The sequence below is a fragment of the Bombina bombina genome, chromosome 3, assembly GCF_027579735.1.
Source record: "Bombina bombina isolate aBomBom1 chromosome 3, aBomBom1.pri, whole genome shotgun sequence".
Classification (NCBI taxonomy): domain Eukaryota; kingdom Metazoa; phylum Chordata; class Amphibia; order Anura; family Bombinatoridae; genus Bombina; species Bombina bombina.
The window spans coordinates 500617420-500633762 of NC_069501.1; the positions used below are offsets into that span (position 1 = coordinate 500617420).

The window sequence follows — 16343 nt, forward strand, 5'->3', positions numbered from 1 at the left end:
AGCTGTTTTCATTTACAGCATCTGCAGGTTACAAATTTGCTTTTTGGTTTCTCTAGGGAGTACAGGGCAAGCACAAATTTTACACAAAAGGTGTTTTTTTTTTTTTGCTGAAACCACATATGATGTCTCCTGGGAAAGGACACTCGCTCCAAAATGGATTCCTTTAAAGGAACACAAAACTACACATTTTTCTTGTCATGATTCATATAGAACATAAAATTTGAAACAACTTTCCAATTTACTTTGTTGAAAGCAATGCACTACTGGGAGCTAAGCTACCAATCAGGAGCTAGCTCAGAGTAGTGCATTTCTGCTCCTGAGCCTACCTAGGTATGCTTTTCAACAAAGAATACAAAAAAACTAAGCAAATTTGATAATTAGAATGAATTAAATTAGAAGTTGGAAAGTTGTTTAAAATGGCATGTTCTATCTGGATCATAAAAGGTAATTTTTGACTTTACTGTCCCTTTAATAAACATTGAAATGAGTGGATTTGTTTTATTGATTTTAGTGAAGTCACAATGGTTTCTCCTATATAGAATGTAATGGGTCATTGAAATGTAATCTGTACACAATGTTTAATTATACATAGTTAAAAATAGATTAGTACTGAGCATTCATATTTATTTTTTATTCATCTATGACTGTGCAACATACTACACAGTGATTGCTTGATAAATGTCCCGTTTAAGCCACAGCAAAAGAGTTCATGTAAACAGTACTCAAGAGGCTTTTCAATGCTTTTGTGTACCAATGTGCAAGCAGTAACTCAGTGAAATAAATACCTTCTCCGCTCAACAAGTTGAAGAACAAGATAGGAGTGTAGTAAAAGATATGGATAGATTAAATGACACTGTTTCTCAAATCACAGGATCTAAAGAGTTATGGCTATTAAAATGCTGGTTATAGCTACTAATTTTTGGATTTTTATACATACACCTTTACATAAAACCATCCCCTAGCTTGTAAAAAAAAAACAAAAAAAAAAAAAAAAAAACCACCAAAATTGTTATTGTTTAAAAAGATAAATAACGCCTTTACTACCCATTGCCCAGCTTTGTACAACCAACATTGCTATATTAATATACTTTATAACATTTAAACCTCTAAATTTCTGCCTCTTTCGAAGCCACTAGATACAGCCTCTTAATCACATGCTTTATTTGCTTTACACAACAGGAGACCGCTAGTTCATGTGGGCCAAATAGATAACATTGTACTTTCTCCCGTGGAGTTATTTAAGAGTCAGCACAACACAGCACTAATTGGCTAAAATGCAAGTCAATAGATAATAAATAAAAAGTCATATGATCAGGGGGAAGTCAGCAGAAGCTTAGATAAAAGGTAATCACAGAGGTAAAAAGTATATTAATATAACTGTGTTGGTTATGCAAAACTGGGGAATGGGTAATAAAAGGGATTATCTATCTTTTAAAAGCATAAAAATTCTGGTGTAGACGGTCCCTTTAAATAAACTTTATTGTATAAATGTCAAAAAGTACAAAAAAACAGAAACTTCAGCAACAAGATAATCTAAATATAGTACCTATATACAGTATATTTCTACACAGTATATACAAGCTTGTATGTGTCTACATTTATTATCTATTCACTGGAACTCTAATTGCATGGGGGTGACAATGTATCTAATTACCTGTTATCATAGAGAAACCCATTCCAAAGCATACATTGTGATTTAAGTTTCCTTATAGTGCTTTGCATAGCGAAGGGTTTTCAAGAATATTATTCCATCTAGTTAATTGATATTCTTAGGAGCCACTAATCTGAGAAAGGCTTGTCAGTCAAGTGTTTTTTTGTAGTAATTTCCCACACTTATCAAAGATAACATGCTGAACGGTGGTTTAAAGGGACAGTATACTGTAAAATAGTTTTTCCCTTAATGTGTTACAATTGCTTTTTTTACCAACTGCAGAGTAAAAAATGTATGAAAATTAGCTTTTTAAGGTTTATTTCTGTATATTAAAGCTCTGATTTTGTGTTTTGAAGCCACAGCCTAATAAAATAGGTTGAGCCTGTAGGTATAATCAGATCTCATTACTGTATCACATTGTGCACATATACCTGCTTCTTTATCTTATATCTGTCCTTAAAACAATCACTAATACTTTGAGAGAACAATGGAAAATCAACATTGTATTACCTTATCTCTTCTTTATCACACTGGGAGTGTAATTTCTTCTGCTGGCTGTGTTTACAAAGCTTATCTATAGCTGGAACGCGCGGCCACAAACTTTCAGAATAGGTGGGGATACCACATGCTAAATTAACCATTTCAAATGCCAATATAAGGGTAAAGGAGCTACTTGTAAACAATTTAATACACTCCAGCAGGTAAAGTGGATCATTGGGAACAAATTAAAGGGAAGAATTTTTTTGAGTAAACTGTCCCTTTAAGCTTCTCAGGTATTTGCTCTTAATGACATCAGGCAAATCGAACCCAAGCTAAATGATAAAACTAATAAGAATTCGATTTAGGTTAAAATCCATCAATCATCTTAATTGGACACTTAACCTGTCACTGGGTCTGATTCACAATATAGACATTAAGAAAATAAGTTACAAATAATGTAATTAGTAAATAATGTTATAATGTTAACATTTGTATAGCATATATCAGCCAATTAAGCACTGTATTTATCTATTTAGAAATAATAGATTACTGTCATTCATTTAACTCAAATTACAGGATTTTGTAAATCAAAAACAGTTCAGGGATAAACCCATTGAAACACCTGGTAAATTTCATGTCCCTTCTGTCCTTTGCTGTGGCCAATTAGGGATGTAAATAATCTGATGTACACAAAACATGATTAATGTTGTAGGGTCAGTTAAATTACACATAAAGAAGCAGGACCAATGGCACCACCTTAGCAATAGTAATCAGCTATGATAAATATTATTCAGATCTTATAGTCAGATTGAATATATATATATATACACAGTATATATTATTTGTATTGCTGATAGGTGCTGTGTATTAAATAAAATATTAACAAAAAACAATTGGTGTTGGGAGTCCACCAATTGCAACAGAATACACCAATAGCACTCTTTATTCCTATTAGTTGTGTAGTGTTTGGTGTGACTTATTTCACAGACATGAATTAAAACGTAACAACATTTATTGGTTAAATTACTATTGGGTGAAAATCTAAAAACATTAATCCAAGACCGTGTTCACCTATAATATACTGATTATTAACCTCTATTAAGGAATATAGGGTTGGCTGCCTTGTTGCTTGATCTACAGCATTAATACCTTAAAGGGACACTGAAGCCAATTTTTTCTCTCTCGTGATTCAGATAGAGCATGCAATTTTAAGCAACTTTCTAATTTACTCCTATTATAATTTTTTCTTCGTTCTCTTGCTATCTTTATTTGAAAAAGAAGACATCTAAGCTTTTTTTTGTTCAGATCTCTGGACAGCACTTTTTAAATTGGTGGATGAATTTATCCACCAATCAACAAGAACAACCCAGGTTGTTCACCAAAAATGGGCCGGCATCTAAACTTACATTCTTGCATTTCAAATAAAGATACCAAGAGAATGAAGAGAATTTGATAATAGGAGTAAATTTGAACGTTGCTTAAAATTTCATGCTCTATCTGAATCACGAAATAAAACATTTGGGTTCAGTGTCCCTTTAATACAATATCAGAATAGGCACTGTTACAGAATAAATTAACTCTCAATGCGTTCGTACTAGTGCTATTATATTGATACAGTATTATTATTGCAATGTATGTATCATCCATAGAAAATAGATACTATGGGGGCGATTTATCAAGCTGAGGAGGTCAGGGGCATACATACACGCCCCTGTCCACCGCAGCTCGCCTCTGGCGGCTTGAATTCCCCTGGCGGAATATAGCATTGCACAGGAGCGCTATTTTGTGACCACGTGCAATCCCGCCCCCTGCCCGCACACAGCCAATCACGTGCGGGCAGGAGCTACTAATCTCCCCTGTCGGACTAGACATTATCAATAGTCAAAAACTTGACAATTAAATATAAGCGGCTGCTTGAAAAAGTGTTTGCCTTGACAATAATATCAGAACATTTTCTACACATATAAATCCAATGTAGATCTCCTATACTATATTATGCGTAGAAAATAACAATAGATCAATAAAATAATGCAAAACTCCTTCTAAAATAAACTCGAATCATAAACTTTTCGAATCAGAACTGCCATTCGAAATGATTTGACTGTACTTTTCACAAAATAAAAATATCATCAAATACATTATGGATATAAAAGTCCTATAAAATAAAAGAAGTGATCAAAATAGTTAAAGGGACATGAAACCCAACATTTTTCTTTCATGATTTAAAAAGAGCATGTGATTTTAAACAACTTTCTAATTTACTTTTATTATCTAATTTGCTTCATTCTCTTGATATACTTCGCTAAAAAGAATATCTAGATAGGCTCAGTGGATGCCGATTGGTTGCTGCACATAGATGCCTCGTGTGATTGGCTCACCAATGTGCATTGCTATATCTTTAACAAAGGATATCTAAAGAATTAAGCAAATTAGATAATAGAAGTATTTTGGAATGTTGTTTAAAATTGTATTCTCTACTTGAATCATGATAGAAATGTTTTGGGTTTAGTGTCCCTTTAAGATGCCAAAAATACGCTTCAGATTGAATATATCTTGTGACATCACAATTACGGATCTCGTGAGATTTCACAGACAATAAAATCCCGCAGAGGCCGGCGCGCCTCACCCTTTTGCAAAAAAACACTCTGGCGAAACATGTCAAGGGCGGGAGGGAGAGTTGTGGGGCTCTCGATTTTGTTTTAAAATAATCCATGACCTTACCCTAATTGTTACTTTGGTAAATCCGCTCTAGTTACCGACAAGTGTTGGCCAATGTGCGGATTTGCTTGGAATTACATGAGTATTATCTAGCATAATCTAAAGATATAGATAGTCTGTGTGGAACAACAATTATCTCACTACAACGCAGCAGTTAAAGCGAATAATAATTGTTGGCCAATGCGTTAGCGTGGCATATTACAAATACTGCTCAACCGACTCTAATGTGATATATTGGTATTGTATAGCTCAAAACTTCAGTTAGATTGCAGTATTGATGCAATTTAGCTTTCAGCAAAACATTTCAGGTGTCTGTATACATCAGCTGCAGTTCAATGTATTGGTAACAAATAGTCTAAACTCACATATATTTTTGCTGTTGCTTGATACATATCTTGCAAACCAACTTGTTACTTCATTTATAAGCATTCTGATATTATTGTCAAGACAAACACTTTTTCAAGCAGCCGCTTATATTTAATTGTCAAGTATTTGACTATTGATAATCTTAAGATTTTGAGCTGAACTATTGTGAGTTAACAGCAGACAACCTCATAGTATCTATTTTCTCTGGATGATACAGATATACAATGCATTAATAATACTGTATCAATATAATAGCACTAGTACAAACGCATTGAGAGTTAATTTATTCTGTAGCAGTGCCTATTCTAATATTGTACTAAGGTATTCATGCTGTAGATCAAGCAACAAGGCAGCCAATCCTATAGTCCTTAAAGGGACATTAAACACTAAATACATGCTAGATAGAATGATGCATTCAAAGAAAAGATTAGTCCATGACTAACATGTAGATGTATTTTTTAAAGTTTCATTAGTTGTTTAAAAAGTGACAAAATAAGTGTAAAGTTTTAGTGTCTATAAAACACTGGGAGCTGCCATGTTGTAACTTGTGTTACCTTCTCTGCTGTGGCCAATTAGAAACCGTTATAAATAGGTCACTAGAGTGTGCAGCCAAGGGTTGTGCTGGATTTAACAGTGTTCTGCACTTCCATTTCTTAAAGGAACTGAAAAGCTCACAATTTCAGAATGGAATTACAGGCAAATAGGACAAAATAAATAATGAAAGTATATTGCAGAGTTGTTTTATATATACAATTTATCATTTTATATCACCATCTCAAAGTGTTTAATGTCCCTTTAATGGTTAATAATCAGTATATTATAGGCAACACGGTCTTGGATTAATGTTTTTAGGATTTTCACCCAATTTTAATTTAACCAATAACTGTTGTTACATTTTAATTCATGTCTGTGAAATGTCACACCAAACACTACACTAAAACAATTTTATTCACAACTAATAGGAATAAAGAGTGCTATTGGTGTATTCTGTTGCAATTGGTGGACTCCCAACACCAATTGTTTTTTGTTAATCAGTTAAAATTACAGCATACTTCCTCTGAGACTGTTACTTTCATATCATTTTAACTCTTCTTATTTTGCTTACAGTGGATATTAGAAATTAATATATACTTTTTTTAACCCAGAATATTGTAGTTACAACATGGTAGCAACCAAAACTTTATAGAAACATTAGATTCTTCAATATTTTAAAAACTAATATAATTTAAAAATACATATGCATAATAATCTCTTGCTAATATTAGCTTTAAATACATCATTAAGTTGAGCATTCTTTTAGCAGAGAGTGTCCCTTTAAGTAAGATGAGAAAGTAGAACAAACTCATTTTTGTGATAAATTAATTTATTTTGGCTACATTTAATGTATCAATGCTCGTAAAAATATTTCTAAATATTGAACATTTTATGGGTGATTAGATTTGTAATGTCCCTTTAAAAGACATTGTTAGACTTATTTAAATCTTGTTTGCAGCTGCAAGGTGCTGATAGCCTTTTATTCCTCATACATGTATTGTGTTGGTCTGATTAATTCCTTTGGCATAATAGGCCAATCAACTCACAATGGTTCTTAGAGGTAGCAGACTCCTAGCCAATGACAGTGATATCCGTTTATGAATTTCACTTTTGTTTCTTTATCGCTAGATTAAAGCAACATACAACTTAATACACTGTTTAATTATGCTAAAAAAAGAAAACAGAAACTACACAATATACTTTCCTTTTTTTGCCCACTTTATTGTTATATAACTCTAACATTATACACAGTTACTGCTTGATCAACGCAGGAGCCCAGATATATCTGTCCATAATTGGCCAAAACAAAGTCAATACGATTACCTCTTCAAGGTGAAATGCTTAAAGGAACACTGAACCCAATTTTTTTCTTTCGTGATTCAGATAGAGCATGCAATTTTAAGCAACTTTCTAATTTACTCCTATTATCAATGTTTCTTTGTTCTCTTGCTATCTTTATATGAAAAAGAAGGCATCTAAGCTTTTTTTCTTGGTTCAGAACTCAGCAGTTTTTGATTGGTGGATGAATTTATCCACCTATCAGCAAGGACAACCTAGTTTGTTCACCAAAAATAGGCCGGCATCTAAACTTACATTCTTGCATTTCAAATAAAGATACCAAGAGAATAAAGAACATTTGATAATAGGAGTAAATCAGAAAGTTGCTTAAAATGTCATACTCTATCTGAATCACAAAAGAAAAAATTTGGGTTCAGTGTCCCTTTAAAGGGAGATTACACACTAGATTTTTCTTTGCATAAATGTTTTGTAGATGATCCATTTATATAGCCCATACAGTTTTTTTTTTAATGTATAGTTTTGCTTATTTTTGAATAACATTGTGCTGATTTTCAGACTCCTAACCAAGCCCCAACGTTTTAGGAGTATACTGATGTCTACAGACTCCAGCTTGCTCCTGTTTGTGTAAAGAATCTTTTCATATGCAGAGGATGGGGAAGTATTTGCTTTCACTGGGTGTTCCAGTCAACCTAATCAAAAGTGCTAAACTGGGAGCTTCTAAGTAAGTTTATAAAAGGTTTTATGCTGGATTTTTTGATCAGTATCTGTGCATATTATTCTTTTTTCTTTCATGGTGCAATTTTAAAAAACTTTCTAATTTACTTCTATGATCAAATTTTCTTCATTCTCTTGATATCCTTTTGTTGAAAAGCAGGGACATATGCTTAGGAGCCAGCCGTCCATTTCTGGAGCACTATATGACAGTAGTTTTGCAAGAATGTTATTTATTTATTTGCAAGAGCACTATATGGCAGCACTATTTCCTGCCATATAGTGCTTCAGATGTCTACTCAGGTATCTCTTCAACACATAGGGCTAGATTTATTAAAGCGCTACGGCTGCAAGTTCTCATAAGAACTTGCTCGCCATAATTTATCAAGCAGCGGTCACCAGACCGCCGCTTCCCTAACCTCTGTGCCACCTCTAAGGTGGCAAAATTCAATCTCCTCGGTCTAGTCAGACCGAGGAGATTGACAGCTCCTGCCCGTGCTTGATTGGCTGTGTGAGGGCAGGGGGCGGGATTGCACGCGAGCGCAAAATTGCGCTCGTGTGCAATGGCGAATACCTGCGGGTAATTTTGCCCCGCCACAGGCGAGCTGAGGCGTACAGGGGCACGTATACGTGCCCCTGTCCACCTCAGCTTTAATAAATCTAGCCCATAATATCTTGGGAACAAAGCAAATTTGATAATAGAAGGAATTTGAAAACTTTTTTTTTTATATTCTGTTATGAATCTGTGTCTGAATCACAAAATAATTTTTTGGCGTTTTATATCCCTTTAATTTCTAACATATTCTTTACATATAGAAAATGTCTTCAATAACTGAAGAGGTAGAGAGAATATTATCTAGTCCAGGAAGTACCTTGGTCTGATCTATGTGTTTCATTTATAATTGGGAAATTTGTGCTCCTTTGATCCTATGATAATCATAGAACTAACACTTTGAATGATGGGCAATCCAAAATAATTTATAGGTCAGAGCAACCCTTCCTTTTCCTCTCTTTGCTTCCTATCTTTATTGGCAATCTGACAAAGCCAGATATAAAAGGAAAATAACAAAACATGTGTTGGTAGCTTCCAATTCAAGTCAAAATTAAACTTTCATGATTCAGATAGAGCATACAATTGTATACATCTTTTCAATTTACTTCCGTTAACAAAATGTGCATCGTCTTTTTATATTTATACTTTTTGAGTCACAGAATATACCGTACATATATACATTTGTGATTGGCTGATGACTGTCACATGATATAGGGGGAGTGGAAATAGACATAACTGAAATTTGTCAGAAAAAAAAAAATCTACTAATCTTTTGAAGTTCAGAAATGTCGGACAGACATGATTCGCTGTGGCAAACATGTGAGCCCGACATTGCTAAATGCCGACGCATACGCTGTCGGCATTTAACATTGCACAAAAATTTCTAGTGAAATGCTCGTGCAATGCTGCCCCCTGATTGAGCCTGAGGAGGGGGTGTGAACTGCGAAACGTTGCTCTGCCTGTACTGCTGCCTATGAAGTAAAGTGATTTTGACTTGACTACCTGAGTGTCTGCCTTATTTCTCACTAGACCGCTGCTTCTTTACTTTGTTTCCGGTGCTGAAACAGCTGCAGCATAATAAATCTACCCTTAAGTGCTACTGCATTGTCTTGTTATCATGCATGTGTTGATTTTGCAAATCTACTGTATGTACTGGTCCTTTAACAAATTATTTTGTTAGAAATAAAACCACATCATTGCTTTTACAGTATTGATATTTCATTTCAGTTGAAACCATTTTGTTCATGTTGGAGATTACCAAATTGTATATAGTATTTAATACTCTCTCTCACCTGGCTGGATGATATAATGTGACCCTGTGTCACTGGATTCTTCCTGCATTCCCATGAAGTCTGGATACAAGAAACTGAAGATTGTACTATGCAGTAAAGAAAGAAAATACTAAAAGTTAGCAAAAGTCTAGGAATGCCAGACAGAATAGTGTCAAGAAAACAGGGATGGTGCCCAGATGCTAGTAAGTAGGTTTTGTCAAATGAAGGACTAATGTGACAAACAAGGCTCTGGAAATAGGGGTTAACTGTATATTTTAGTGTGATAACAAGTTTGGTGTTTGCAGGCTGGCCCCTCCCATATTACCCAGTGACTCACCCCAGACTGTCTAATTCAGATCCTGTGTGACTCTCTCCATGAGAGCCAATACACACAAGCAGTAAATCTTAGTGTCTGACCCCAGATGTGCCTTATCTCTATTCCATGTACCAGCTAGTACAGTTATGCAGTTAGGCGATACTGTCTTTATAACTAAGGTGTGGCTACACTTCCTTCTTGTAACATGCATTCCCATTACAGACAGCAGCATCTAATGTCTACTTTTTCACATTACATATGTGCCCATGCAGTTGTCATGCCAACCCACCTTACATACTACACTGCTACAAATATACATGTGCCATTCTCACCCTCATATGATACTGCTACAAAACCATATGTGCCCCAGCAGCAGCAATCAACTCCTCATATTACCCTGTTTCAAAACCATACATGCACTGGCAACAGTATTCGGAGTCGCCTTAAAGGAATAATCTAATCAAAATTAAACTGTCATGATTCAGATAGATAGAGCATGCAATTTTAAGCAACTTTCTAATTTTCTCCTATTATCTTTTTCTCCCTCTTGTTATGTTTATTTGAAAAATCTGGAATGCAAAGCTTAGGAGCTGTCCGATGTTTGGTTCAGCATCTGGGTAGCACTTGCTGATTGGTGGCTACATTTATACGCCAGTCAGCAAGCGCTAACCAGGTACTGAACCAAAAAAATGGGCCAGGTCCTAAGCTTACATTCTTGCTTTTTCAAATAAAGATAACAAGAGAACAAATAAAATTTGACAATAGGAGTAAATTAGAAAGTTGCTTAAAATTGCATGCTCTATCTGAATGATGAAAGTTGAATTTTGACTTGTCCCTTTAAATAATACACTGATAAAAAGCAATGCGTTCACAGTCCGAGGAAGAGCCAGTTTCCGTCTCATATTACACTACTAAAAAAAAACCATATGCCCAAGTAAAAATAGTGTCAGTTTCCACCTCATTATGACCCTATTACCAAGCTGTATGCCCAGTGCTGATCTCTTGCTCACATAAATTGCTACAAAACATTTCTATTTAGGCAAAAGTGCTGTCAGTCTTCTATAAAACCAAATATACAAAGATAGCAAGAGTGCCATCCCTCCCTTCAAATTACACTGCCATTCATACCCAGTCATCAACTATAACAATGTCTTCTATTACACCACTGCAACACTATACACCATATAACCAGATAGCAGTGCCAGTCTACCCTGAACATTACATTCTAACAGCACAGGTATACAATGGCAGTTTCAATTGTGTCCTACTCTGACTCACAGGCTGTTAAATCAATGGAATGTGTACCCAGAGATAGTGAGAACAACAGTGCCAACTTCTTCCTCACACAGTAATATGAAATACATACATTCACTGCAAATAGATGGCAAACGGGTGACAACAGTGATCTCATCTTGATATCTAGAGATAGACAGACAGATATAAAGATGATAGATAGACAGACAGAGTGCTACTAACAAACACAATGTAGCAGACAAACATATAGATACAAAGTAGTAAGTGCAAATGAAGCAGCAGCAGTATATATCACATAAGCATGAACAATCCCAGCATGCCCCCCTTCCCTTACCGATGCAGATGCCCTGCAATTAATGACAGATGCACTGTGCAGCTGAGCACACAAGTGGTTCACTTTGGTATGAGAGGAAGCTGAGAGTTACCTGTCTGTACCTGAACACAGAGGAGGAGTGTGTAAAGGAGAGGAGGAGATATGTCTCACAAACTTAAAGGGACACTAAAGTCAACTGTTTGTTTTCTTAGCATCCTGAATGAATCTACTTTTTTTCATGTTATCCACCTATAGAGGAAAGGGAGTTGCCCTTATTAGCAAATTAGCAATCTATCAGTTGTGCACAATTTACCAGGAAAAAAAAAATGTTTTTGTACTAAAAATATTTTATCACATTTAAAGGGACATGCAACCCAATTTTTTCTTTCATGATTTAAAAAGAGCATACAATTATAAACAACTTTCTAATTTACTTCTACTATCTATTTTGCTTCAGTCTCTTGATATTCTTTGCTTTAAAGCATATCTAGATATGCTTAGTAGCTGCTGATTGGTAGCTGCACATAGATGCCTCCTGTGATTGGTTCACTGTGTGCATTGCTATTTCTTCATTAAAGTATATCTAAAGAATAAAGCAAATTAGGTAATAGAAGTAAATTGGAATGATGTTTAAAATTATATTCTCTACCTTAATCATGAAAGAAAATGTTTGGGTATAGTGTCCCTTTAATTGTTGTTTTTCCTGTGCCATATAAATAGTTTAATGGGAACATTCTAAAGCAAAAATAAATGTGTTCATTCCCAAGAACTTGTTATGGTAGCCCCTATTGTCCCTTGTTATGTGTTTGAAAATACTGTAAAGTAAGTAATACAACAGCTAAAAGTCCTGTTTAGAGGTCTATGAGCGGGATGAGCTACAGTGATTGGTAGCTACTTGTGTATGTCTCTCCTAATTGGCTCAGGAACTACAATCTGCTCATCAGCTGCAATATGGCTGTGACTCCCGGGGTGACTTTAATTAGGAATGAATCCATTACAGTAGTTAAAGGAGCATAGCTACCGGGGTCTACGAGGTCTCAATTGAGACAAGTCGCCCCCCTCTAGGGACCCCTTTTGTAGGGGTATCACTACAGGGGGGAGAGGGGCTTGTGGGGCCCAGGGTCCACCTGCATCATTCTCTATGTGCCTCCCTGCAAAACAGGACTCACAGTTTAAGGAAAATGCAGAGTTGCCTTTACAATATGGTGGCAGGGTTTCCAAGATGGCCACCAAAATGTTGCTGTACATTAAAACCTACAACCATTTTTGTATAAGACATACATATCCTTTGGCGCAAACTATGAAAGGGGGAGGGATGACTTAATGTCATAGTGAAGAAGCACTTATTTCTTCTATGTGGCTGCAAGCTCAACTTCTGCTCATTACAGTCAGGATTAGGGTTGCCACCTCAGCCATGTTTTTCTGGACACTTATGAGTTACACATGGTGCAGGGTAAGCAGGGAGGAACATGTATTGTGCCTCTGGACATCTGATGAACAGCACAATACATGTTCCTCCCTGCACACCCTACAGTATGTGTAACTCATAAGTGCCCAGGAAAATATGGCCGAGGTGGCAAACCTAATCATGATGCTATTGATTAAATGCCTTTAATTAAATATAATAGTACAGCATTGGTCTTTGCTAGAAGTGTTTCGCATTGGACTTGACTTGATGTGTCTAAGCTACTAGTAACCAAAACTACTGCTAACAGTCATCTCTTATGAGTTAATTCAATTAACATGCAAGACATGTAAACTATTGTGGTTATATGAATAGTCCTGGAAATCCTTCATTACAGCTACTAACATGATTCAATAAAAGCTAACAAACAAAAACTCAGCCTAGAAACAATACTTCAATTATACCCATGAATATAAATGAATCATAACAACTTTATGTGACTGTAAATAGATGACAAACATTTCTTTGCACACACACACATTATATAAATGTATAATGACCCATTTCTCTAGGTGAGAAACAGGGAAAATATTTCAAGTATACGTGATAAAACAAAAGGTCAGAAATATTTGTTAATTGCTTTGTAGTCTATCTATCTATCTATCTATCTATCTATCTATCTATCTATCTATCTATCTATCTATCTAACTACCTCCCATAGGTGTATGAATGTATGGTAACAAGCAAGTAATTGTTGAGAAATGTAAGTGCTCGACAAATCTGTTTAAAAATTAGGAGCCAGTAAAAAGATTTAGGAGCCAGACATATTTTTAGGAGCCAGACAGTGGTAGTTGTACATAGATATATGAAGAATAAACCAAAAAGTTAGGAGCCAGTGGCTACCTGGCTCCTAGGTTTGTTGAGCCCCGATGTAAGAAATAATCTATTTTTATACATTTTGCATACACAAAATTAGCCACCAATCAGCAATCGCTACCCAGGTGCTAAACCAAAAATGGGCCGGCTCCTAAGCTTACATTCCTGATTTTGAAATAAAGATACCAAGAGAACGAAGAAATATTGATAATGGGAGTAAATTCGAACGTTGCTTAAAACTGCATGCTCTATCTGAATCATGAAATAAAAAATGTGGGTTTCATATCCCTTTAGATTATATTAGCTATTGAAATTATTAAGAAACTGCTTCCCTTATTTAAAGAACCGCTAAATACAGTAAAATTGAATAACTGACAAATACACAATAAAGAGACAATGGGGTCGATTTATCAAGCTGCGGTGGACAGGGGGATAAATCGGCCCCTTAGTATGAAATTCATACTAAGGGGCCGATTTATCAAGCTCTGTATGGAGCTTGATGCCCCTGTTTCCTCGCAAGCCTTCAGGCTCGCCGGAAACAGAAGTTATGAAGCATCAGTCGAAAGACCGCTGCTCCATAACTTGTCCGCCTGCTCTGAGGCCACGGACAGAAATCAACCTGATCGAATACAATCAAGTTGATTGACAACCCCTGTTAGCGGGCGAGTGGCCGTGGATCTGCATGGGGCGGCATTGCACCAGCAGTTCACAAGAACTGCTGGTGCAATGATAAATGCCAACAGCGTATGCTGTCGGCATTTATTGATGTGCAGCGGACATGATACGCTACATCATATCATGTCCGCTCGCACTATGATAAATCTACACCTAAGTGCTTTTTTGTGGATAGTTCAAAGCACTGGACGCATCTGTACTTTTAGAAACATTTGTGACAGGTAAATGCTTTTTGCTTGTAAGCACTTATTTGTCATCTGTTCAATGAGCCCTTTTTGTTGTAGGGACTTTAAATATAGATAATCCCTCAGGACAGTTGTCAAGACCAGAGCACTATGCTATGGTACAATTATTAATGATCTTAAACACTAAGGGCGCGATCCGATATAGATCGTAGTTTGCGGTGCAAGCGAGGGAACCCCCGCCGCCCGTAGTTTCAGCTCGCAATTCGAGCTATCCCATATACGGCGCCGTCAGATGCTAAAGTGCCGTAAGTCATAAGTCGGATAAACCAGCGATGTCCAGAAATCTGCGTAAGTACAAATTTCTGGAGTCGTCAGTGACTTACGGCACTTTAGAAACTGCCGGCGCCTACAAAACCTGACTAAGTTATGAAATCACCCGTACTGTCTAACACGCCTCCCAAACATAGCCCGACACGTATACCCCTCTATCCCCCCTCACTCTCCTAATAATAAAAAATTTATTAACCCCTAAACCGCCGCTCCCGGACCCCGCTGCCACCTAAGAAAGTTATTAACCCCTAAACCGCCGCTCCCGGACTCCGCAACCACCTAATAAAGTTATGAACCCCTAAACTGCCGCTCCTGGACCCGCCGCCACCTACATTAACTACCCCCTAATGTGAGTTCCTACCCCGCCGCCACCTACATTAACTACCCCCTAATGTGAGCCCCTATACCGCCGCCAGCTATATTAAATTAATTAACCCCTAAAATACTAAACTATCGCTACCACTAAACCTAAGTCTAACCTTACAAATAGCCCTGAAAAGGGCTTTTTGCGTGGCATTACCCCAAAGAAATCAGCTCTTTTACCAGCCCTTAAAAGGGCTTTTGGCGGGGCATTGTCACAAAGAAATCAGCTCTTTTGCCTATAATCTAAATCCCCCTATAATAAATGTATTACCCCCTAATCTAATCCCCCTACACCGCCACCTATATAAACTATATTACCCCCTAATCTAATCTCCCTACACCGCCGCCACCTATATTAAATAGATTAACCCCTAATCTGACCCCCCTACACCTCCGCCAGCTATATTAACTATATTAACCCTAATTATATTGGTTCAGCCAATCGGATTGAACTTGAATCTGATTGGCTGATTCAATCAGCCAATCAGATTTTTCCTACCTTAATTCCGATTGGCTGATAGAATCCTATCAGCCAATCGGAATTCGACGGACGCCATCTTGAATGACGTCATTTAAAGGAACCTCATTCGTCGGGAAGTCGTCGTGCCGGATGGATGTTCCGCGTCGGAGGAGCGAAGAAAGAAGATTGAAGATGCCGCTTGATTGAAGACATAGCCCGGATGGAAGACTTCTGCTCTGCCGCTTGATTGAAGACATCGCCCGGATGGAAGACTTCTTCTTTGCCGCTTGGATGAAGACATCACCCAGATGGAAGACTTCTTCTCTGCCGCTTGATTGAAGACATCGCCCGGATCGGATGAAGAGTTCGGCCTGGCTGGGTGAACACAAGATAGGGAGATCTTCAGGGGGGTAGTGTTAGGTTTATTTAAGGGGGGTTTGGGTTAGAGTAGGGGTATGTGGGTGGTGGGTTGTAATGTTGGGGGGTGGTATTGTGTTTTTTTTTACAGGCAAAAGAGCTGATTTCTTTGGGGCATGCCCCGCAAAAAGCCCTTTTAAGGGCTGGTAAGGTAATAGAGCTGTTA

At 36.8% G+C, this 16343-nt stretch overlaps 1 protein-coding gene across 2 annotated transcripts in view; it reads right to left on the reverse strand.

The window, feature by feature from the left end:
• INAVA (innate immunity activator) overlaps window positions 1-11561 on the reverse strand; it is a 66190-nt gene extending 54629 nt beyond the window's left edge. Inside the window, exons 1-3 of one of the 2 annotated variants that reach the window (XM_053706866.1) lie at window positions 11488-11545; window positions 11266-11318; window positions 9605-9690 (exon numbers count right to left, since the gene is read on the reverse strand). In XM_053706866.1, coding sequence (XP_053562841.1) covers window positions 9605-9659 — 55 coding nt within the window. In that variant the 5' untranslated portion in view covers window positions 9660-9690; window positions 11266-11318; window positions 11488-11545. Of the gene's footprint in view, window positions 1-9604; window positions 9691-11265; window positions 11319-11487 lie in introns of both variants that reach the window. The other variant, XM_053706865.1, reaches the window with a different exon arrangement.
• Window positions 11562-16343: the final 4782 nt, after the last annotated feature.